The sequence below is a fragment of the Onychostoma macrolepis genome, chromosome 16 (assembly GCF_012432095.1).
Source record: "Onychostoma macrolepis isolate SWU-2019 chromosome 16, ASM1243209v1, whole genome shotgun sequence".
In the NCBI taxonomy this organism is placed as follows: Eukaryota; Metazoa; Chordata; class Actinopteri; order Cypriniformes; family Cyprinidae; genus Onychostoma; species Onychostoma macrolepis.
The window spans coordinates 5,762,841-5,789,737 of NC_081170.1; the positions used below are offsets into that span (position 1 = coordinate 5,762,841).

The window sequence follows — 26,897 nt, forward strand, 5'->3', positions numbered from 1 at the left end:
GCACAGATGTGCTGCCACGGCAATCAGAAAGCAGAGACTCATCCATGGATACAATATAAATGACCCAAGGAAAATGATATTCCTCAGATGTTGCTCTTTCACTTCTGATTAAGATCGTTTGACACCTTGGGTCTTGTTGGCTAAGCTAGTTAAGCACACCAGCATCTGAAAACACAATGGCTCTGTTCCAAAACCTAGCTGTCTTACTGTCTGCAGCCTGTATAGGCAACATCCTAACTGAAATGTAAACCTCTATATTGACAACAACATAAATATTCTGCTTCTTATGTGATTTACATAGGAGTTTCAAATCACTCCATAATATTTTCAGAAGCATATAAAAAATGGACAGAAATATATCACTAAAATAGATGTTAAGTATGTATTATATGTGACCCTGGACCACAAAACCAGTCATGAGTAGCATGGGTATTTTGTCAAAAATACATTGTATGGGTCAAAATGATCAGTTTTTCTTTTATGCCAAAAATCATTACGATATTAAATAAAGATCATGTTCCATGAAGATATTTTGTAAATTTCCTACTGTAAATATATCAAAACTTAATTTTTGATTAGTAATATGCATTGCTAAGAACTTCATTTGGACAACTTTAAAAGCGATTTTCTTCAGCATTTAGATTTTTTTGCACCCTCAGATTCCAGATCTCGGAAATATTGTCCTATCCTTACAAACCATACATCAATTGAAAGCTTATTTATTTAAGCTTTCAGAAGATGTATAAATCTCAATTTAAAAAAATGGACCCTTATGACTGGTTTTGTGGTTCAGGGTCACATATTATATTATGTCTACATTAGTCATATTTAGAATTTATTCATATATATATATTTTGTTGCATTCATATTCTATATATATATATATATATATATATATATATATATATATATATATATATATATATATATATATATATACAGTGTGTGCAGAATTATTAGGCAAGTTGATATTCTGGTCATATTTTTTTTCCAAGAACATTTTACCAATTCCAAACCACATCAATCTTAATAACTACTATTGATTTTGTATTTAATAATTTATAAGTGATATATAATTGTCCATGAAGGCTGATAGTCAGAAACTTCTTATTTCAGGTGTGCAGAATTATTAGGCAGGTTTTCTTTTACAGATGAAATGAGCCAAAAAAGAGATTTAACTCAAGAATAAAAGTAAAAAAAAATATTAAATGCCCATGAGAAGGATGCAATACTAATGCAATAATAGAATTAGCAAAGTTAAGGCATGACCATTGGGCAGCGAAATGCTCATTGGGTCAGCAGGGTCAGAAAAAACAGGTGGAGAGGAAGAGACACGTTAACTGCAAAAGAATTAAGAATTAAGGTGAAGAATTAGCTGAGAAACCATCAGGAACCATTTAGTCTCCAGCACCACCATTTTCCAGAACTGCAACCTTCCTGGAGTCTCCAGAATTACAAGGTGTCAGGTTCTCAGAGACTTTGCTTGCAAAAAATTCTTTAAAATGGCCCTCACTTAATAAGAATAACATGCTGAAGTGTTGTGAAATACATGAAGACTGATTTTGTATAGGATTTATGGACAGATAAGTTGTGAGTGACTCTTGAAGGACCAGCATCACATCCTCTTGTACCACTGTTTGAAGAATTTATCTTCCAGAATCTGGCAGTAAGTTTTGGGAGCTCATCAAACTGTGGCACAAGAGGATGTGATGCTGGTCCTTCAAGAGTATAATATATATATATATATATATATATATATATATATATATATATAATGTATACAGAGTGAGAGAGAAAGCTATAACTAGATATATAAAATATATTCCATTCACCCTAAATATTTGACATATTTTCTTTCATATTTTTGTCATTAGAAGGAACAGATGCATTATATATTTTAAATGTAAAACACAAAATATTTTCTTGCATTCATATTCTACATATTCATCATATTGTGTTTTGGCAAGAACTATGGCATTAAAATAAATCACCTCTTAAAATGTTATGATTATCAAATATATAAACTGCACACACATATTGGGTAAAACAGACTTTTAAATATATTGGACTACATTTAGTAATACCTTTCAGTATTGAATGAATTGCATTTCTAAACATTTTTCTTCGTTTCACAATCAGAACCAACAGCTATACTCTGATGAGCATCTGTGCTGGTGTCTAGTGTTTCTGCAGGAGCTGCAGGTGTTTGAGATGCTGCTGCAAATGTTGAAGAAGCATTAAAGTTGACTTTGTGAGGCAGCTGTCAGCACTACTTTTCTCTCACCTTGGCCTTATAATGGGCCGCTATGGCAGACAGCCGTGATGATGAGCCTTGATAGGCATCACTGCAATGCAGCACAGGGGTCTGTTATCTCAACCCCTCCTCTCCAGGGCCCATCGGCTTACACTGCACAAACCCTGCACAGGACATGCCCGCGGCTCTCAGCACCTCCTGACTGAAGCGCTGTGTCCACTGGGCAATGCATTAGCAGAGGGGAGCAGCACTAAAATGGGACGGTGTTGATTTAAATATGACAAGACTGCTCTCTTATTAGCAGCAGAAAGTTGTGTTTGCAGTTTGGGTTGAATTTAATGGGATAAAAAAAAAAATTGGGTAATGCAAAACAACATTAAGATAATCGTGAATCTGTCAAAGCATTTATTGGCAAAAATAGTGTAAAAGTAAAAATAAATGTTCACACTGTAAAAAAATCTTAACACTTTACTTGAAGCCTTTATATTTAAGTGTTTTTAAAGCATTAAATAGGCACTGTAATGCACCTTATAATGTATCGTATGAATAATTGTAACCACATTTATAATACATTACAATATTAATCTATTTATTGTTACACCTTGAAAAAATATTATCCATTACACTACATTGCACAACACCTGCGTTTTTAATTACAATTTTTTTATGAACAGATATAATGTATTTAACATACATTATGAATACATTTATAATGCATTATACATTTTAATTTTGTGTTTTGCTTTCCAGTAAAATATCTGAACATCATAAAAATACAATAAATGTAATTAAAAAATAATTATAATCATTATTTTAGTAATCTTTTAAAAGATAATATATCTTACATGAAATGTGTGTGTGTGTGTGTGTGTGTATGAAATATTTCATATAACATTAAATATACATATACATATACATACATAAATACAGTACACACACACATATACTTATAAATATATATTTAGGCAAGGCAAGGCAAGTTTATTTATATAGCACATGTCATACACAATGGTAATTCAAAGGAAGTAAAATAATCATAAAAATAATCACAACAATAAAACAAGAATTTAAAAACTTTTAAAATGATTTAAAAATTGATTTAAAATGAATAGTTAAAAATAGAAAATTATACATAAAATACTGTGCAGTCAGTTCGGATGTAGCACAGCGATCATTCAGTAAATGCACAGCTAAACAGATGAGTTTTGAGTCTGGATTTAATATATATATATATATATATATATATATATACATATATATACACATATACATATACAGGTGCTGATCATATAATTAGAATATCATCAAAAAGTTGATTTATTTCACTAATTCCATTCAAAAAGTGAAACTTATTATATTCATATTCATTCATTACACACAGACTGATATATTTCAAATGTTTATTTCTTTTAATTTTGATGATTAGAGCTTACAGCTCATGAAAGTCAAAAATCAGTATCCCAAAATATTAGAATATTTACATTTGAGTTTGAATAAATGACCATCCCTACAGTATAAATTCTGGGTATCTCTTGTTCTTTGAAACCACAATAATGGAGAAGACTGCTGACTTGGCAATGATCCAGAAGACGAACATTGACACCCTCCACAAAGAGGGTAAGTCACAGAAGGTCATTACTGAAAGGTGTGTCTGTTTACAGAGTGCTGTATCAAAGCATATTAAATGCAAAGTTGACTGGAAGGAAGAATTTGGGTAGGAAAAGGTGCACAAGCAACAGGGATGACCGCAAGCTTGAGAATACAGTCAAGCAAAGCCGATTCAAACACTTGTGAGAGCTTCACAAGGAGAGAACTGAAGCTGGAGTCAGTGCATCAAGAGTCACCACGCTCAGACGTCTTCAGGAAAAGGGCTACCAAGCCACTTCTGAACCAGAGACAACGTCAGAAGCATCTTAACTGGGCTGTGGAGAAAAAGAACTGGACTGTTGCTCAGTGGTCCAAAGTCCTCTTTTCAGATGAAAGTAAATTTTACATTTCATTTGGAAATCAAGGTCCCAGAGTCTGAAGGAAGAGTGGAGAGGCACAGAATCCATGTTGCTTGAAGTCCAGTGTGAAGTTTCCACAGTCAGTGATGATTTGGGCTGCCATGTCATCTGCTGGTGTTGGTCCACTGTGTTTTCTGATGTCCACAGTCAACGCAGCCATCTACCAGGAAATTTTAGAGCACTTCATGCTTCCTTCTGTGGACAAGCTTTATGGAGGCTGATTTCATTTTCCAGCAGGACTTGGCACCTGCCCACACTGCCAAAGGTACCAAAAGCTGGTTCAATGACCATAGTGTTACTGTGCTTGATTGGCCAGCAAACTCGCCTGACCTGAACCCCATAGAGAATCTATGGGGTATTGTCAAGAGGAAGATGAGAGACACCAGACCCAACAATGCAGATGAGCTGAAGGCCACTATCAGAGCAACCTGGGCTCTCATAACACCTGAGCAGTGCCACAGACTGATCGACTCCATGCCACGCCGCATTGCTGCAGTAATTCAGGCAAAAGGAGCCCCAACTAAGTATTGAGTGCTGTACATGCTCATACTTTTCATTTTCATACTTTTCAGTTGGCCAAGATTTCTAAAAATCCTTTCTTTGTATTGGTCTTAAGTAATATTCTAATATTTTGAGATACTGATTTTTGACTTTCGTGAGCTGTAAGCTCTAATCATCAAAATTAAAAGAAATAAACATTTGAAATATATCAGTCTGTGTGTAATGAATGAATATAATATACAAGTTTCACTTTTTGAATGGAATTAGTGAAATAAATCAACTTTTTGATGATATTCTAATTATATGACCAGCACCTGTATATACACATATATATACACACACATACACACACATATATATATATACATATACACATACACACGGTATCTCACAGAAGTGAGTACACCCCTCACATTTTTGTAAATATTTTATTATATCTTTTCATGTGACAACACTGAAGAAATTACACTTTGCTACAATGTAAAGTAGTGAGTGTACAGCTTGTATAACAGTGTAAATTTGCAGTTCCCTCAAAATAACTAAACACACAGCCATTAATGTCTAAACCGCTGGCCACAAAAGTGAGTACACCCCTAAGTGAAAATGTCCAAATTGGGCCCAATTAGCCATTTTCTCTCCCCGGTGTCATGTGACTCGTTAGTGTTACAAGGTCTCAGGTGTGAATGGGGAGCAGGTGTGTTAAATTTGGTGTTAATCGCTCTCACTCTCTCATACTGGTCATTGGAAGTTCAACATGGCACCTCATGGCAAAGAACTCTCTGAGGATCTGAAAAAAAGAGTTGTTGCTCTACATAAAGATGGCGAGGCTATAAGAAGATTGCCAAGACCCTGAAACTGAGCTGCAGCATGGTGGCCAAGACCATACAGCGGTTTAACAGGACCGGTTCCCCTCAGAACAGGCATCGCCATGGTCGACCAAAGAAGTTGAGTGCACGTGCTCAGCGTCATATCCAGAGGTTGTGTTTGGGAAATAGACGTATGAGTGCTGCCAGCATTGCTGCAGAGGTTGAAGGGGTGGGGGGTCAGCCTGTCAGTACTCAGACCATACGCCGCACACTGCATCAAATTGGTCTGCATGGCTGTCGTCCCAGAAGGAAGCCTCTTCTAAAGATGATGCACAAGAAAGCCCGCAAACAGTTTGCTCAAGACAAGCAGACTAAGGACATGGATTACTGGAACCATGTCCTGTGGTCTGATGAGACCAAGATAAACTTATTTGGTTCAGATGGTGTCAAGCGTGTGTGGCGGTAACCAGGTGAGGAGTACAAAGACAGTCAAGCATGGTGGTGGGAGTGTCATGGTCTGTGGCTGCATGAGTGCTGCCGGCACTGGGGAGCTACAGTTAATTGAGGGAACCATGAATGCCAACATGTACTGTGACATACTGAAGCAGAGCATGATCCCCTCCCTTCGGAGACTGGGCCGCAGGGCAGTATTCCAACATGATAATGACCCCAAACACACCTCCAAGATGACCACTGCCTTGCTAAAGAAGCTGAGGGTAAAGGTGATGGACTGGCCAAGCATGTCTCCAGACCTAAACCCTATTGAGCATCTGTGGGGCATCCTCAAACGGAAGGTGGAGGAGCGCAAGGTCTCTAACATCCACCAGCTCCGTGATGTCATCATGGAGGAGTGGAAGAGGACTCCAGTGGCAACCTGTGAAGCTCTGGTGGACTCCATGCCCAAGAGAATTAAGGCAGTTCTGGAAAATAATGGTGGCCACACAAAATATTGACACTTTGGGTCCAATTTGGAGATTTTCACTTAGGGCTGTACTCACTTTTGTGGCAAGCGGTTTAGACATTAATGGCTGTGTGTTGAGTTATTTTGAGGGGACAGCGAATTCACACTGTTATACAAGCTCCACACTCACTACATTGTAGAAAAGTGTAATTTCTTCAGTGTTGTCACATGAAAAGATATAATAAAATATTTACAAAAATGTGAGGGGTGTACTCAATTCTGTGAGATACTGTATGTAACTATATATGTATAAATCTTCAAATAAACAATAATATTTATGCATATTTTTTCTTGTATTAAATGCTGTTTTAATTGTTAAAGAACAACTTCACATTATGCAAAAAAATACTATTGTTTTGTTGAGTGTATACTACAGACTAGGTGAAAGTGTGATCATATTCTCAATAATATTCCGTAAACAATGTGTAGAGCGTTTGCATTCTGTGGAACTCTGCAGTGCTTTCCGCTGAATTCTGCACTCATGCAGGCCTGTTTATGACCTTCAAAGTCAATGATGCAGAGCACATTTGCTGCTAACAAGACCTGAACAATAGAAATGACAACACCGAACACATGTGCTGTGTGATTTTACACAACTCGCTCACCTGACAGCATTAATAAACACGACTGCGCTCGCGGTTAACCACGTGTCTTGAATTTAAAGGGAAGGTCTGTTTTTTACACTACCACTGCTACACCGATGCAACACGACCCAGCCAATTAGGGCTCGGGGATGGTTGAGTGGGCAGGGCCGCCTGCATGATGTCACAGGGGTCTCAGAGATGCAGGAGAGGGGAGGGGCGGGGCAAAAGCCTGGAGACAGTTGACCTCCGCCTCCTCTTCCTCCTCAGAGAGAGAGAGAGAGAGAGCAGAGGGGGAAGGGCGAGAGAGGAGGCTGTGATTCTCCAGCACAGTGACAGGAAAGCACACAGGCTCCAGGGTTGAGGAAGTGAGGGAAAAAGAGAGAGAAAGCGGGGGAGGGGCTGGGAGACTATTTATAGAGGCAGTTTTTCCTTTCTGCGAGTGTGTCTATGCGTCACAGATGAGGGGAGCGCGATGGACTGTGGCAGGTTTGTGTATTCTGTTCTTCAGTTTCACCCGGACTAATGTGCCATTTGGCACCCGGTGTTCCGGTGAGAAACAGGCTAAACGTGCGCCGTCAAAGATACAGCGCCGTCACCTTTCACCCTCACCGCTGAGATGAGCAGAAACACTCCGCATTTGTGCAGAACAAAAGAGGAAATCTGACATAACAGCTGCATCCATCCATGTGCTTTTCTGTCTATCTTCCTGTCTGTCTGTCTGTCTATCTAGCCTATATATCTGTGAGCCACTGTAGCATCCATCCATCCAAACAAATGTTCAATACAAATCCATCAAACCATAAAATCGCCATGACGGCTGATTTGTCATAACATTTAATGAGGCGATTTACTTTCAGTGCCTTGATAAATAATAATAGTGTTGTATCCATTTTATTTTCATATTACACACAGTTTCTTCTCATTTAGGCCTCATTCGTTGCATTTAAAGCCATCAGTAGAGAAACACGCAGGTTGACTGCTGGGTGCAGTGAGCAGAAACAAACCCTCCGCGGGCCATTTCATCCCACACATCCACACGGTTGGATTTGATTGGAGAGTGTCATGTGACAGAGGTTGAAGCATTTCTGCTGCAGAGTTGCAGCTGTGTGTGCATGGAAATGTTTCAGCACTAAGACCCAGCAGAGATGCAGACAGCACTCCTGCATGAGTCAGGGCTGTTTTGTAACAGGGGAGAGACCAAGGGCCCTGCTCCCAAATGGCACTCTCATACACACGCTCAGCTGAGACCCACACAGAGTGAATTACATCAATGAACAAGCACTGACATGAGCACACAAGCTCACATTATAACCCAAGCTGTGAACCTTACGACCAAGAAAACACATCACTAATATCCCAATAATCACTTAAAAGATAATTTAGAAAATAGCTAACATAAAGACACAATGAATATGGTTTAAGAGCAGCAACACCTGTGTGCATGCATTAGCAGGGCAGTTAAAGCTACCAAAATGTCTGTGGATATTATACAATGTTTTTTGGACATGTAACATGATATTCAAGGACTCCATCCATGCAAAAGGACTACTAGAATATTGTATCACAGACCACAAGGAGACAGAACAAGCCATGAAAGCACACTGTGCAGTTCAGCATGTCTATTGTCAGTTAATTATAGCTCAAACTGCGTCAATGCTGCGTCGGGTTCAACCAGGATGGAGAATTGTGTGTCCTTGCTAGATGGACTGACAGATGGTGAAATGGGCACAAGATGACAGTGGAAACTGGCCTTAAGATATATTTTGTTTATATGTTACTAGAAAGCTATTTTTCCGTGACCACTGGACAGAGATCTGATACATTTCTGCTGAAAAAAAACAAAACAATTTACATCAGCCTACTATGGCTTGCTGGTCTTAGTTGGTTTTCCCGCTTGGTCAGGCTGGTTTTACAGGGGTTTTAGGCACTTTTTAGACCAGATAAGACCAGCAAACCAGCTTAGTCTGGTTTAAGATGTTGCAAAGGATCTAAACATGTGAATGTCAGCGGTATTATTGGTTTTCAAAAATGAAAAATGACATTATGTACTTGTTCCAATTTGACATACAAATGTGCAAAAGTGCAACACAAAAGAAGATATTAGGCAGAATATCTGAGGTTCTGTTTTCCATAATGCATTTACAAAAAATATATCATCAACAAGTAAAATATCATTTGGACATTCGGCCTAACATTTCATTTTGTGTTTCATAGAAAAAGATAATCATACAGGGTTGAAAAATTTTTCATTTTTGAGTAAACTCATCCTTTGTTATCCAGTTTCATTACATTTATTTGCAAAACATTTAATTTTTCAATCCTACACATTTCCAAAAAGAATAAATAAAAAAATCAGCAGAAAGTTTCTCTCTCTCTCTGTCTCATATATATATATATATATATATATATACAGAGCTGGGTAGATTACTTACAAATTGTAATCCGTTACTGATTACATGACAAAAATTGTAGTCAGTAACGTAATCTGTTACATTACATATTTTAGGTAATATAATCAGATTACTTTTAGATTACTTTTGATTTAACTCGTTTATCACATTGATTTAAATAGTATTATCTTGTACCATAATGATGTAAAAAAAAAATGCAGAGTAAGAAAACTTGTTCCATTCATTGTAATTTACAACATGAAGTGCATTAAACATTATATTACATCAAGGTTTCCCAAACTAGGGTTCGTAAAGGAACTGCAGGGGGGTTGTGAGTTTAATGAAAAGCCAATGAATTAAATCATAAAAAATTCAAATGAAAATAAATCATTTTAAAACAAACTCCCTTTCAAGGAAAGTCTCTTCACTCAGAGGCCATATTTGCAACGCCTCCAGGCAGCAAATCATCTTAATGAATGGGGGAATCCTGAAATCTCAAAAACCGCTCGCTGAACTCACAATTAAATTCCATGTCACATCAGCAACAAAAATCTGAAATTAATGAATGCCCCATGAATGTTGTTTCTTATGCTCAAATAGTGTTTAAAAAGCTTATTTTTCAGGCTAGACCAGCCAATGTGCATGCGCCATGCGGAGTCATAACGTGCTTATACAGCGCATGTGCATTGGCTGGTCTAGTCAGGGCTGCGTTCAGCCCCGACAAAACATTGCAAAACATTTTTTAAACGGAAACAGTGGTGCGTTGAACACCCTGTTCTGATGACACAAGAGTTGCAACTATGGAAGCTGAGAAGGCCATTCTTTGTGTTCTTTTTGAAGAATTTTCGGAGCCTGATGAAATCGGTATAAATTCATGCTTGATACTGCAAAATACATTCAATGTTACAGTCACTGCCCTTGCCATCTTATGTAAAGCACTTAATTACCATTGTGTATGAAATTTGGTAGGCTATATAAATAAACTTGACTTGCAATGAAGCTAAAAATATAAACAACTACATCATCATGTTGATATGTTATATTGTTACTATAAAACTCTTATGACAAACATGTCTTCTAATATCATAAATTGTTGCGTATACCGAGCTGCAGCGGACACATTTGTAAACGACTTAGCTGTCTCTTTAATACGGTGTGGTTTATGTACATGTTGCTGCTGATGAGAAAACATATCTCAAACCCCGTTGCACACTGTTTCCAGGAAACATGTCGTTCAAACCAGAAACCATAGCAAAATGTTGCGCACCGGTTTGTGCTTGAACGTGCCCCAGGTTTCTATGGGAAATCTGGCTCTTTCATTTAGAAGGTGGGACTGTTCCTCCATATTGCGCTTTGCAGTTTCTCCCATTCATAAATATAGGAGAGAACCGTCTTTGTATTTCTATAGACTTTGTTTTAAATAAAACACTTACTAAAAAAGATGAAATATTTTTATTTACCTGCATGCCATGTGATCATTAATCAACATCAAAGAAACCGTGAACATGCAAATGTGATACTTAATTATTGAAATATTTATTTTAAAATCTCTGGGGTACTTAAAGCAAATATATTTGGTGAATAAGGTTTAGATGACAAAAGGTTTTGGAATGCCTGCATTATATGTAACTAAGAAATAACGTGAATATGTGCATTTTAATTAGTTATAATTAATAATACATGGTTAAAAAACCTACAGAGTAATAATTCAAATAAAAATGAATGTGTCCATCAGTAGTTGATGCAATGTTGAAAGCCTTCTTAAACCTGAAACGATTTTTGTAAATCCAGTGATCAAATGCTGTCGCCACCTGACTAATGACTGATCTTTGTGTGAAAGTCAACAAAACTGGACTATGTATACATATATAATATGTATATAATCGGTAGGCTATTTTAGAAAGGAACATTTAAAAGATGAAAAAGAGAAATTAGGGAGCATCAATGAATTATGAATAATGTATTGCTATTGTGTGAATAATATGTAATCATGTAATCTATAAAAAAGTAACTGTAGTCTGATTACGAGTATTTTAAAATGTAACTTACTCTAATTACAAGTACTTAATTTCTGGGTAACACTTTAGTTTAAGGTGTCCATAATACAGAGTAATTACCTAGTTAAGTAACTAGTAGTAGCCATTGTACTTACATGAAATAAAATGTACTTACCATGTAACTAAGTTATGGAACAGCCTGTACTTACAGTTTGTAATTATGTAGATGTAATAGGTAGCTACTGTTACACATACAGTATGTAACAGACCGATTCTGTCACACAGCTACTTATGTAACCAAAAGATTGTTACATATGTGTTGCAGACTTTATACAACGTAATTATAAATGTAAGTACACAGATATAAGCTACTTAAAATAAAGTCTATCAAGATTGTACTTAAGTGTACTTCGTGTATCTATACTGTACACCTTATCCAGCTGCACCTTAGTTTGATTTAACCCACCAGTACACAGCTTAAATACATGTAATACCTTTCTAATTACATTAAAATTACAGAAGATTACACAGGCATAAGCTACTTAAAATAAAATGTATCAAGATTGTACTTAAGTGTACAAGTAGCTGTGTAACAGACTCGGTCTGTTACATATGTGTAACAGTAGCTGCCTATTACATCTACATAATTACAAACTGCAATTACAGGCTGTTCCATAACTTAGTTACGTGGTAAGTACATTTTGTTTCATGTAAGTACAACGGCTACTACTAAGTACTTACTTAGGTAATTACTATGCATTAAGACACCTTAAAATAAAGTGTTACCAATTTTTGGAATCTGATTACATAATCCAGATTACATGTATTCAGTTACTACTTAGCTCTGTATATATATATATATATATATATATATATATATATATATATATATATATATATATACACATATACACACAACATATTTTTATATTTCTCTATTGTTTTTATTTCAGTTATGTCATTCACAATACGTCCTTGGATTGCACTACTTTACCTTCATGAATTTAGCAGACTTACAAAAGAGGACAAATACAAGCATTTTGTCAATGAGGCAACAATAATCATAATATAGTGATCTTTCCCTGATGAAATGTGTTAAGTACACAGCTTTGTCTTTTTGTCTAATTTTCAAACATTTTTTTTACATTTTTTTTTATATCAAATCAATTTTTGTAGTGTTTAGATTCACCTTGTAGCTGGTTGGTTTGTTTCATGACTCTTTAACAAAGATTTTTTAAAACCCCTTAAGGGGAAACATTAATGAGAAAACCACTTCCAGATACAATGGTGGGGAAAGGTGGATGGGCAGATTGTGCATTAAAGCACTTTATAACAGAAACCACAGATAAAAGCTAAAAAGCTGTTCTCGACTTACCCAGCATCCCTTTGTTGGGCTCAGACAAACACATGTCTTTCTCAGCACTGGGCAGTACGAAGCCCACCACGAAGATCTCCACGCCGTCAGCCATGAGGGCCAGACCCAGCACAAAGTACAGGGTCCACTGGAAGCGGCCGTGGCCACACTCCTGGAGGATGGTCTCGTACTGCTGGGCCAGCTCCTCCTGGTCCTTCCTCCTCTCCGCCTCGTACTGCGTCTTGTCCCGGAACTGAGACTGTCCCACTCCGCCCACCTGTCTGTCGGCCTTCTCAACGGAGTCGTTTCTGGGGATGCCCTGGTACTCGCCCTCATAGATCTCATCGTCCTCATCGTGGCCCTCTGTGGAGTCGCTGTGAGCCCCTTCGTCGTCGTTGGCCCTGCTGTTGCTGCGGTAGTAGCTGCCGTCCTGGGCCTGCACGGGGTAATCTTCATCATCGTCGTCCTCTTCGAAGCGGGTATAAGAGCGTTTGGTGTACTCGTCGCTCACCCTGTCCACATGGCGGCCCACCTTTTTACCTGCTTGCTTTTTGACCTCTTTGGCAATGTCCTTAGCACCTTTAATGAAGGCCGAACGGTCTCTGTAACCCTCCTCCATGGTTCAAAGTTGTGCGCTGATGTAAAGAGTGCTGGAACTGGATGTCAGGACCTGCCTGTTCGCATGTAGTAGAGTGAAGCTGGGCTGAAGAAGTTCAGGACCTTGGACAGCAGCGTCTAGAGCACAGAGCTCTACACCGCAGTCTGGAAATATACAAGAACACATGCTGTTATTCAAGATGAAAAACTATTATGGATTTTTGAAAATGACCTTTCATGCAGTGTGTAACACAGCTCTAAGTGAATGAAAACATGCTGCAAAGATTTAATCTGAAAGTGCACCGTGTATAAAGTTATTGTCTCTCAAAAGAAAGAGTCGACTCTGAATCATCTCTGAGTCATTTTTAAAACGAATCTTAAGCCGTTTCATGTTGACCTCAACATGAAACATTGGCATATTGCCCGCCCACTTGTTGGGCGCGCAGACCTGGGAAAACTTGATTTTCACGTTGGTCTGAATGAAAATGCTAATTCATTCTTTGCCACTAGGTGCCACTTTTGGAGCGTTAAAAGCTCACAAACACTGCTTTAAATGAAATCGGACCAATCACGGCAGATTAGTGTCACGCAAAGGAGGGGTTTGGTAAAAGGAATCGTTGAACGAATCGTTTGGGAGTCGTTGAGCAAATAAGGTAAAAATAAATGCAAAATGAGAATGAAAGTGTTTTTTGACCTTATATGCATGTCAATCTGTTGTTGGGGACGCCCAAAACCAAATTATGAACCTTTCATAACCCATAATAGGGGCACTTTAAAGCAATACTTTACAACATTAACACATCAATTTACATATACGTCACATAAGGCGCCTTGTTATTATAAATGATATGTTAGAAATTGTTATATGTTAGAAATTGTTGATTCTTCACTGAATCATACAGGTAGTCTGTAATGTATATTCTTAAGAATGGGTCCATAAGCTGCTATAGCTAATCAACCATCATTTTTCATATGGACTTGCAAAACACATGATTTGAATTCTATGGCTTTTTGTATTGTGCACAGTTTACCTATTCATATCAATGCATTTTCCCCACAATATTAAATATATGATATATCAGCTAGAAAGATAGTCTACCAGGTCAAAAAACAGGCATCTTCTGCTATACAAGCAAATAGCAACCATCTATACCAGATTAAATCTGCTAAATGACATGCTTAGACCATATAGAAATCATGTAAAACCAGCTATTACACTGAGCTTGGCTTCAGCAGGATTTCCAAGCAGTGATATTACCTGAATAAACTTGATTATGATTAATCAGCTTTGTGATAACAGCAAGAAAGTAATACACATTGAATTAAAATTCTTGTAAGCTAAGAGCACAATTACAAATGACTACATGGATAACGCTGACAGCATGTAAAATAGGTGCAGCAGCAGTGCACGGTGACCTTGTTTTGTCCAGTTTACATTCTGGAGGAAAACACTTTAAGGAACCAATTGAGCCTCCCTGAAAAAGGGCGATTACATTGTTCCCAAGGGAAATTCATAAAACCATCAGTCTGTGTTGCCTCGTACAATCTGTTGAAATTGGTCTGGATCCAGTTATTGCATTAATAATCTAATATACATAATTGAGCCACATTAATAATATCTCAGGGGTACTTAGGAGCTCTACAGCACTGATAAAGATCTGTGCAGAAATCCTTCACTGAACAAACCTGAAAGGGATGAGATTTAGGGTTATGAAACAAAAACCAGAGATGGTGATGACAACACGTCTTGGTTGCTTTCTGCGGAGGTGTCCTCACTACCGAACAACCAGTGTAACATATGTTTTGAACAAATAACACCTATGAGCTGGTTCTTGTTAACTAAATACTGTAATATAATAAATAATGTATTTAAGATCTATTTATCTATCTAGATAAATATAAAATAGTTTGGGGGAATTTTGGAACATTTGTAATATTGAACTTTTTGTAATAAATGATCAGATTTAGTTTAATAATACAATATAATATAATATAACAATAATATAATATAATATAATAAATTATATATCAAATAAATTAATAATATAAATAAAATACAACATAAGAAATACATGAATAAACACATGTTTTGGATATATACACAGATCTACATATATGTATACAAAGCTAAATAATGATTCCCATTCCTAAAAACTCCAAAGTCACATTCTTTTTCACATTCTTGTCTAATTTGTCTGTTCTTTTCTCTCTGAATAGAGCTCATCAGCCAGGCGGCCACCGCTCGGCTCCACATCACCTCGTGTCTGTGAAGATAATGAGCCGGCCAGACATTCGGCCTTCTCAGTGAATCTGGGAGATCTGTCAGCACTGCTCTTCTCAACACCTCGGCCCAAGTCCTATTACGTTATCATGGCACTGATAAGTGAATACGCGGAAACAGACCAGTCATGTGGACTGGAGAGCCAATAAAACAAATTGATGTGCTTCTCTCGTTACTCCAAGTAAACACTGCGATGGTTGTAAAGCTATAAATGTCTGTAAAGGTGAATCTGGGGCGCTATGAGCTCATCAGCGGATGCGATTGGTCCAAGGGAGAAATGGCCCAGTTGGCGGCAGCAGGCATGGATCTGCCTTATGCTGTCCTCTGTGGTTGTTTCATTCTTTCTCGTACAATCCCTGCATGTTCTCTCTGCATGAGCACGCGTCTGCCAATAGAGGCCTGCGCTGCCATTGTGAAAATCATTTTTAACACTGACTGATTTCAGGGCTGATTAGACAGTGTTTGTTATAGAAAAATCCATGCAAGTGGGTTCTGATGAGTTTTTAAATCGATACAGCGCTGACATATGATGAAACTACATCATCAGCACTGCGGCCACGCTCAGGGAACTAAGATTTCATTCAAAATACACAAATACGAACGATGCTTTCACTTACTCATCATTTACTCACCCTCATGTCATTCCAAACCTCTCTTCTGTGGAACACGTTTATTTTTTTGGTAACACTTCACAATAAGGTTCATTAGTTAAACATTAGTTAATGTATTAACTAACATGAACTAACCATGAGCAATACATTTGTTACTGTATTTACTAATCTTCGCTAACGTTAGTTAATAAAAATACAGATGTTCATTGTTAGTTCACAGTGCATTACCTAATGTTAACAAGATTTTAATAATGTATTATTAAATGTTGAAATTAACATTAACAAAGATTAATAAACGCTGTATAAGTGCAGTTCATTATTAGTTCATGTTAACTAATGTAGTTAACTAATGAACCTTATTGTAAAGTGTTACCATTTTTTTTTTTTTAAAGTCTTGTGTTTTGGTTTTAGTGTTTTTTATTTTATTATTCAGTATTTATATTATTTTATTCATTATTTATTTATATATTTTATCCATGAAAATTGGTGGGGTCCACACAACATTGCACCCATTTAAAATATTTTTCTTCTTCTTCAACTATTACTTTAAAAACAGTTTGGGAAATCTTTTGGTCACTGCATTACATGGTACAGTTCACTCAAAATTAAAATTTTGACATTATTTACCAGGGTTATTATCTTTAACTAAAACTGCTAAAACAATTTTTCAAAATAAAATAATAAAATAAAATAAAATAAAATAAATGTTGCTTTGGTAACTGACTGAAATACGTTCAAGTTGAAGCACTAAATTTATTCAATATAATTAAATAAAACTAAAACCTAAGTAGTAAACCTAATTAGTAATAATTTTTTTTTTTTTAACTAATAAAAATGACAAAAGCACATAAAAAAAAAAAAAAAAAAAACTGAAACAATGTAAAATGATAGAAAAATAATAATATATAATAATAATATAAAATAAAATAAAAGCTAATACTAACAAAAACTATAATAGTATATAAATAATCCTAAAATAACACTGTCATTTACTCAATTTCATATCATTAAGTGGAACAAAAAACACTACATACACTAAAACTTCCATACAATGAAAGTACTTTGTAAATGTGTTTGCCAAGTACAAAAAGTACCACTAAATCAGTCAACGCAACTTATTTCAGTTTCAACACACCAGCTATTTCAAGTTTTCAGAAACCATAAGATAGCTTTATGTGACAGACAGACTGAAATTAGGGTTGTTGTATGCTCCTCCTCTCCGCCATAACACCATCAAAGAGATTTGAGAGCTATAAATGGGAGACAAAACTTCACACAAATCCAATCTTCAATACATTCAGGTGAGTAAATGATGACAGAATTGTTCATTTATGCTCATATGTTCATATGAACTATCCCTTTAAGAGCTCTCAATGACATTCAATGTCAAACCATTAAACATGTAAATAAGCCGTGTAACTAGTCCTGCGCAGGCAGAGCACACCGGCTGTGTAGCATTATCATGTCATGGTAACTGTCTCCCCCACAGCTCCCAAATACGTCTCATCTCTATTGAGGTCTGCAGACGGGACAGCAATAGTGGTGTGCAGGAGCAGCGGTGTGTGTGAGACGGCTCTGCTGGGAACAACAGCCTTTCTCTTGGTGGAACACTTGCGTTTCAATTAGACTGGTACAGGAACACATGTCAGCGCTACAGAACAAGGCCTAAAAGCTCTGTGAAACAAAGCCTAGCCCAGAGCTGTCAAATCTACTCGCTGATACACTGCCCTCATGTAATATGAGATTACAGGCCTTTTAGATGTGATTTGGGACTGCGATAGATCAAAACTGGAGTAAAACACAGAGAAGGAAGACAGTGCCCTTAAATACAGTAATAAATTAGATTTCCTCTAGATCTGTTATGAATCAAGAGGGATGGAACACTGCAAAAATACTCACCTTTTATATATTTATACACACACTAGCTTGTTTCTGTGATGGAATTAAAAAAAAAAAAAAGTTAAAAGGTTGTAAAAGATTTTGACTTTTTTTCTCAGAAATCTGAGATACAAATTTGCAATTACAGGTTATAATGTCCAGTTCTGAGTAAAAATGTCAGCTCACATTTCTGAAATTTTCTCACAATTGCAAGTTTATATCATGCAGTTCTGAGAAAAAAAAAAAAATCAGATTTGTAAACTTGCAATTGAGTTTTATTATTTGGTGGCAGAAACAGTTTTAGTTATTTCATTTAATTTATTTAGGATGCACTATTATGAAGCAGCATGACTGTTTTTAACATTGATTATAATAATAAATGTTTCTTGAGCATCAAATCAGCATATTAGAATGATTTCTGGAGGATCATGTGATTCTGAAGACTGGAGTAATGATGCTGAAAAATTACATTTTAAAATATATTCAAATACAAGACACTTATTTTAAATTACAATAATATTTCATAATATTCATGTTTTTACTGCATTTTGAATCAAATAAATGCAGCCTTGGTAAGCAAAATAAAGAAAAAAAGAAAAAGAGACATCACCCCAAACCTCTGAAAAATACAAAAAAAGTAATTTATTATTAAATAGATTTATTTAGTTAAACCCATTGTTCATGATTTTAATCTGACTTTTTTTTTCTCTCTGAACATCTTGTTGCACTGGTTAGATAATGAAAGTAAAATGGGCTTTGAACCATGGTTAATGGTGTAGCTCTTAACTTGGAATTTCTTGAGAGGTTGCAACGTATCAGTAAAAGATCTTTCTTGTTCCTCATATTTATTCTTAACATCTCTTTAGGATCAAGCTGATTGTGAATTAACTCTGATATAAGGGTGGGCAATGGCTTCGCCTCTTGTTCACCAGTGATGAAAGACCCAATTATGTAATTCAGTTTTTATAGCCGAGTCGATGCCAGCGGGAGCGTAGATCATCATTCAACCAGAGACGACAGCAAAGCAGCACATCAGCTCGAGTGTGAGGAGGTACACGGGACTGCACTGGAGAATCTCAGTGTTTGCCAAAATAAACTGCCAATGAAAACACAATCCTATGACAGTCCTGAGGGGCTCATTTCTGTTCTGGAGTACATTTTCATGTCCCCACTATATATATCTTAAAGGGATAGTTCACCCAAAAATGACATTTCTGTCATTTACTCACACTGATGTTGTTCCAAACCTGTATGAGTATCTTTTTCTTTGTATGTGGAACACAAAAAAGATATTTTGAAAGTCTGACTTTCGTTTTATGAACAACAAAACAGAATGACTATCTTCTTTTGTGTCCTACAGAAGAAAGAAAGTCATAAATGTTTGGAGCAACATTATTTGCGAGATATAAATGCAGAATTGCAAATTCATAAGTCTGAAAAGAAAAGTCAAAATTGTGAGGAAATAAACTTGCATTTGAAAAAAGTTGCAATTACATTTATTATTATTATTTTATTATTATTATTATTTTTTATTATTATTATTCCATGGCAGATACGGGCTTCCATAGTAAATGACAGAATTTTAAATTTTGGGTAAACTATTTATTGTAACATACTGTATAAAATAACTCCCCCTTTTAAAAATGGAAATCATATTAGTTTTGTTTATAAAAAATATATATATATATATATATAACAATTAATTGAACCTAGAAGTGAATTTAAGTAATTTGACTACTTTAGTTTGAGTGATGTTGTTCTTACATGAAAAACTGATAAGATAAAAAAAATATTCCAAGGTGTTTCTTCATTGTATTAATTTCTATAAACAAAACATTTCAAATAAATGTTTTCTTAGGAATATTGTTATCATCTGTGATTTTTATATTTTCCCCTTTGCCCTCAATATAACTATCCATAGTCTTTTTGTAAAATCATTTTACTTAAAGCTGCAGTCCGAAAGTTTTGCCTCTTTGTCGCCATCTCTGTTTGAAAACCTGGAATTGCAGCTGCTTGTGGAATTATCTTCCTTGCGTGGGATGTGCTCTGGCACGGCTCCAGCGCGGATGAATCTAATGTTTTGAGGTGAATGTGTGGCTGTCAGTCATCGCACCGGTGTGGATGTTTACTGTACTTCGCAATCACAGATTCTAGCCTACGTCTTGGAATATATGACCCAAATAAGAATTTTCACCGTATATTGCCATCTGAACAAGTAAATAACAAGTCTGCCACGTTTGTTCTGACCAACTGAGGAAAAAAGCATTACATCAAACCGTGCAAAATATTATTATTGTTAAACTTTATTCTCAAATTATTAATGTTAACAACATCAGCATTGCGTGATTATGAGTATAGTGTGTATTAACTTGTTGATTTCAATTTCTGTACAGTCTAATCTAATTGTCATGCCATTCGAATTTCATATTAAGAAATTCTTTTAACCCAAAAAGCAAATTATGCTCCCTTCGAACTGATTTTCTTTAAAATACAAATCTTGTATAATCTCAGGCTATCTGTAATCAGAAGCACATTTAAAACTGGAACATAATTTAATTTCATTTACACGTGTTTCATCCTTTCTGGATTACAATCCGCCACCAAATTGATACATTTAATTATTCTAGCTGTTGTGAGAAAAGGCTATAAACGATCCGTCACCTGCAGGATCCTCACATGCGATAGCCTAGTAGCCGGGACAACTTTTTTATGTTTACAGACGTGACGTAATGACGCGGCAGCATGCTCGAATTTCCCCGCGAAAACCTTCCCATATCACTCAAATTAGAAAACATTATTATAAGATAACCATTGTGAATCGGGCTAAAGTAAGGCGATAGTTTTGAACACTGGCTGGTTATGTACTTGCTCAAATATTGATTTTGGATCATTTTTAACCAAAAAGTAACCTAAATCACATAATCCAATTTAGTTTAAGGGTGAAAGCAAGTTTACAAATTCTGGTTTCAGATTGCAAAGAAAATGAGAATGAACAAAACCAGATTATATTCTGCACTGTTTGTATATTGATTTACTGTATCTTCAAGAGAGCTCAAGCTGTGTTGATCACTGTACAGACACGGTTAATCTGTTTGTCTGGGAAACACCACCAGAGATTATAAAGTCATCTTGTTTGGTGTGTTTTCTGCTGATCTGATATCGTGTTACAATAATTCCATCAAGTAGCTAATGTCAATGAAAATCCCTCACACAGATGTTTAGGATTAGAGCGCTGATGGTTTGCTGGGTCACATCAAATGGCTTTGACAGAATTTTGATATTAAACAGGGTTTGTCCCAGCATGAAGGCTGGATTTTCTCTTTCTTTACCAAAAACATGCAAATAAATAGTCACATTAAGGATCATCTGCACCTATGACTACATTCCCATAATTCATCAACCCACGGCATGTTCCTCTCGGCAAAATACCCAAGCAGATGCCCGTTTAGCATTTAGAGGAAATGATTATGCTGCCTTCTAAAATACCTTATTTTGACCAAATTCTAAAGAGGCATCTCATGCATCTTTCACAGAGAATTCAATCCCATAATGCCATATGAAGAGCTTAGTAAAACATCCAATATAGCAAAACGTTGATTATAAATATGATTCGATAGCTAAAATTACCAATAAAATGAATCATTCATTGAAAATGTACAAACTGATCCAATAGTTTTGTGTGCTGTGTATTTTTATGCTCTTAAAAATAAAGGTGCATCATTGGCATTCATGGTTCCATGAAGATCCTTAAACATCCATGGAACCTAGGTTCTTTATGGAAAAATGTTCTTTAGATTGTTAAAATGAAAAAAAAAAAAAAATTGTTCTTTTAAGAACTGTTCACTGAAAGGTTCTTTGTGGAACCCAGAATTGTTCATTGCAAAAACCCACTTTTGGAAGTTTTATTTTTAAGAGTGTAGCCAAGCAACAGAATCATGCCAAACTCTTGTGAAATCAACTGTTGAGATGAGACTGAACATTACTCAGAAATAGTACTTTTTATATCTCTACTGCACAGTCCTTGTTCTAAAGAGGGACATTTAGCCACCATGTGCTGCTTTGAAGGGTCACTTTGGCAGAGCCAGTTAAATGCCAGCGGTCGAAGGTTGGCAATGAACCTGCTCGGCAACAGTGACCCACAGAGCTGCAGCGCATGTCGAGAGAGAAGAACTCGCTCCCAGAGCCTCTTCATGACTAATGACAGCAATGCAAACACACACAAAAAAACACTTACACTTGTGACTGTTTAACCGAGATGTAAATGAGTTTGTTTCTTCATGGGAAGAGATTTGGAGAAATAGCATTGCATCACTTGCTAATTTTTCTGTCATTCAATGGATCCTCTGCAGCGAATGGGTGCCGTCAGAATGAGAGTCCAAACAGCTGATAAAAACATCACAATGATCCACGAGTAATCCACACCACTCCAGTCCGATTAACATCCTTTGAAGCAAAAAGCTGCATGTTTGTGAGGTGAGAAAGAAATCCATCATTTTGACATTTTTCATGTTAAACTGTTGCTTCCAGGTAAAAATGTAAGTCCTATTCATAATATTGATTTCACTAGTGAAAATAAGTCATTTCATCTGAATCAGGAGAGAAATATGCAAAGATCAAACACAGCAAGCGAAAACAGTCCAAAACCATTCTAAACTAATATGTTGGTCAATTTTGATGTAAGAGGACAACAAGGGATGGACTTTTCACTGGAGGAAAGGTTATTATGGATATGGACTCGTATTTGGCCAGAAGCAACAGTTTAAAGTTAAAAAACCTGAATGATGGATTTGTTTCTTACAAACATGCAGCTTTTTGGTTCAAAGGACATTAAGTGATGGACTGGAGTGGTGCAGATTACTTGTGGATTATTGTGAGGCTTTTATCAGCTGTTTGGACTCTCATTCTGACGGCACCCATTCACTGCAGAGGATCCTTTGGTGAGCAAGTGATGTAATGCTACATTTCTTCAAATCTATTCTGATGAAGAAACAAACTCATCTACATTTGTGGTGGAGATAATTGGTAAATGGTCTTTAAACAGCAGTCACAACATTGGGGTGTAAATAATATTGGACATGAAACACTGCAACTTTGTAATTTCACAGAAAAATAAAAGTTACACACGTTTGGATCCAAGGAGAATGATTTGTTTCCTTATTGGATAAAAGCGAGGCAAACAATTACATACATAAAGATTTGAGAAGATAAGAAGCACTCAAAACTAATTTGAATAATCAAATATTCAAATGAATGCATACATTACTATTCCTACAGTAGCAATGCTATTAATCATTTTAAGTCTGTAATTTACATACAAGACATTATAAAAACGGTAACACTTTACAATAAGGTTCATTAGTTAAACATTAGTTAATGTATTAACTAACATGAACTAACCATGAGCAATACATTTGTTACTGTATTTACTAATCTTCGCTAACGTTAGTTAATAAAAATACAGATGTTCATTGTTAGTTCATGTTAGTTCACAGTGCATTACCTAATGTTAACAAGATTGTAATAATGTATTATTAAATGTTGAAATTAACATTAACAAAGATTAATAAACGCTGTATAAGTGCAGTTCATTATTAGTTCATGTTAACTAATGTAGTTAACTAATGAACCTTATTGTAAAGTGTTACCATAAAAACTATGTCATCCCATATAATAACCCTATTAATACACTTAATGCGATAATTAATTATTCACTTAAATAATTTGAAAAGCAATTTCAGCCTTAATAGTGTGCCCTTCAGGAACAATACATGCTGAGTCACTTGTCTTGTATTGAAGCCATTTTCCACATTGTGAACGATTATCTGAACAAAATTTTAAATAAAGCTATCCATTATTCACCAGACAGATGGAAGATGTGTATGGTGGTCACACACACACACACACACACACACAGCCCAGGGGCTTCCCACAGGACAAACATGTGTATACGAACATCCACAGCATAACAGTGACTATAATGAAATGAAGCAGTAAGCCTGATACAAACAAGTGAATTTATCTATAGGTGAATCTCAACCAAACCTGTTGTTCAGAACATGTTCAGGGCGTAAATTAGCCAATGGTGTGAGTTTGAGGAGGGACTATCTGTTTGTTCAACCAATGGAAAATAGGGGGAGTGTCTGGAATCAAGCATTATTCTTGCAATGGCAAAGAAATGACACATTTCAGCTGTAATTTAGGACCACTTTTAAGGATCTCATGATAATTAATCATTTGAAAATTTTCACTACCTTTCAAAAGCTTGGGGTCAGTAAGACTTTTGTTCAATTTATGATGCATTAAATTGATTGAAGGTGACAGTAAAGAAATTTTTACTCTTACAAAGGATTTCGATTTAAAATAATTGTTGCTCTTTTAAACTTTCTATTCATTAAAAAAAATTATTGAGCAGCAAGTCAGTATATTAGAATGATTTCTGAAAGATAATGCGACTTGAATAATGGCTGCTGAAAATTCAGCTTTGCCATCACAAGACTAAATTACATTTTACATTTTTTAAAATGTGTCACAATATTATTACTGTTAATTAAGGAAGCAGGTGAACATAAGAGACTTAACATAAAAACAACATAAAAAACAGAAATTAAATTAAAATATTTTTATAATGTCTAAATAACTGTATTAAATAACTATAAGTATTAATTAATAATTATATTATTAAAATATAGTATTTTCCTTTCTGGTGACTGTAATTTAAAAATGATTGTATTACAGCGCTGTAACATTACACAATTATATTTAATATATAGCTTTATTATTTAGGGAAAGCTGTTTTAATGTTCAAACGCTCCAGCCTCTTTAACAGTTTTTTCTTCATCTTTTGTACGTCATCTCTTCACTTGTTTGAAGTATAATCTTACCAAAAAGTGATCATTAAAGCACTATTTTAAAGCCGCTATTCTTCAGGCTTCAGGAAGATAAAGTATTGCTAACAAGGCCAAAGCTCAATGCATCTGGTGCATATCAATGCGCGAGAGTAACGGCAGAAGCCTGGAGTTAATGGATCTGGGAATGAGTGCGGTGGAATAGAGGGAGGAGAGGAGGATGTTAGCGGATGGTTAGAAGCATCTCGACAGCGGTCTCTCAGGAAAGGACAGAGCCGCTGTGAGTCACGTTAGCCCTGGAACAAATCTCTCAGTGTGCGCTGCTGTCACCATGGCCACAGTCACTCCTGCCCTCTGCTACATCAGCACCACCAGCATCCTCTGCCCTGCCTCCATTTTAGCCCAAAATATTCCAGCGCAAACAGGACTGAGCCACATTTGGATGGGTGTTGTCAATGCAACGTTTCATTAAAAACAGGAAGCACTTCTATTCTATCATATTGTTGCTATAGTGCAAATGTGAATGAACACTGAAATGTGACACATATATTCTGCAAAGGTAATTTGCAGAAAAATGTCAACATGAAATAAAAATTGACCTTATTTGCTTTCTTAAGATGTTCCTCATCTTATTGTGCATGATTCTACAGAAATGAGACAACGTTTCATTATTCATTTTAAAAAAGTATCTGAAAACTTAATCTGAAAAATAAATAAATTCATTGATCACTGTCAATATTAATTAAAAATCATCCCTTCTTACTTTCTTACTATTCCTGATCTTATTGTGAATTACTCTGAGGTTGTAAATAAAACAAATATTACTGTAGTAGGTTTTTCTAGAAAATACTATACTGCAAATTTTAGTTTCAGTACATTACTTTTTTTAAATATTTACCAGCAATTTCTGAGTGAAAATTGTTTCAAAGTACTGTTTCCTGTGTAATTCCTGAGGGGAAAAAATTATAATTTAATGTCATTCAAATGTAACAATTTCCTTTTCCTCTTTTCCTCTGAAACAAATGATCTTTGTCCGCTTATGTCACATAATGATAACGGACAGCCAAACCATCTTTCGATCTAGATCTATCCACTCTTCACAATTCACTCAATTCAAAGCTGATAAAGCCAAGCTTCACTCCATTTCTTCTTGATAAACATCCGTTTTCACTCAGAAATATACAGAAAATGGGTTACAAATGACTCGAAATCCTGACTCTGACTTACATAACAGTGGGATGCACAACTCAACAGGTTTAAATGACAAAAGGACAGTCATGGCACATTCTGCGTGTGGTGTATATATGTCCAGGGGAAATGAGAGGTCCCTCTATAAGAGCTCATACTTTACTGCAGGGATTAATGGGTGAGAGATTAGCGTATGATTCAGTTATATGCGGACTCATGTAGTATAAACCCAAGCATACTGCAGTTCCAAAGAAACTTCTCACCCTCCATTTGCATCCTTGTGAAACTGAGGACATTTGGATGTAACCTTGAAAAAAATTCGAAATAAATCACACATCTATAGAGGACTGTGATGTCACTGTTATTTGTTACACTTCAACGAGTCTTTATCAATTTCTCTCAGAACACATGCTGGGAGAATAATGTGTAGGTTTTTGTTCAAACACAGGCGAAAGGGAATCATATTTATACATGACTCCACCTCTGTGTGTAAAGACACGTCTTTGGAGATTCTGCTTCAATTTGGCTGCCTTCGACTTCACTCTGAAAATCTGCATGCCTTTGATTTCACTCTGAACATTTACTTAGACTTTGACCTGGATCATTGCTGTTATGCAAGTTTATTTTGAACTTTTGTTCAAGTG

The 26,897-nt window shown here is 36.0% G+C and overlaps 1 protein-coding gene across 1 annotated transcript in view; it reads right to left on the bottom strand.

The window, feature by feature from the left end:
• The window catches only part of sv2a (synaptic vesicle glycoprotein 2A), a 44,252-nt gene that overhangs the window by 14,445 nt on the left and 2,910 nt on the right, over positions 1 to 26,897 (bottom strand). Inside the window, exon 2 of the mRNA XM_058747239.1 lies at positions 12,875 to 13,615. Within this exon, the coding sequence (XP_058603222.1) occupies positions 12,875 to 13,472 (598 nt within the window). The 5' untranslated portion in view covers positions 13,473 to 13,615. The remainder of the gene's footprint in view (positions 1 to 12,874; positions 13,616 to 26,897) is intronic.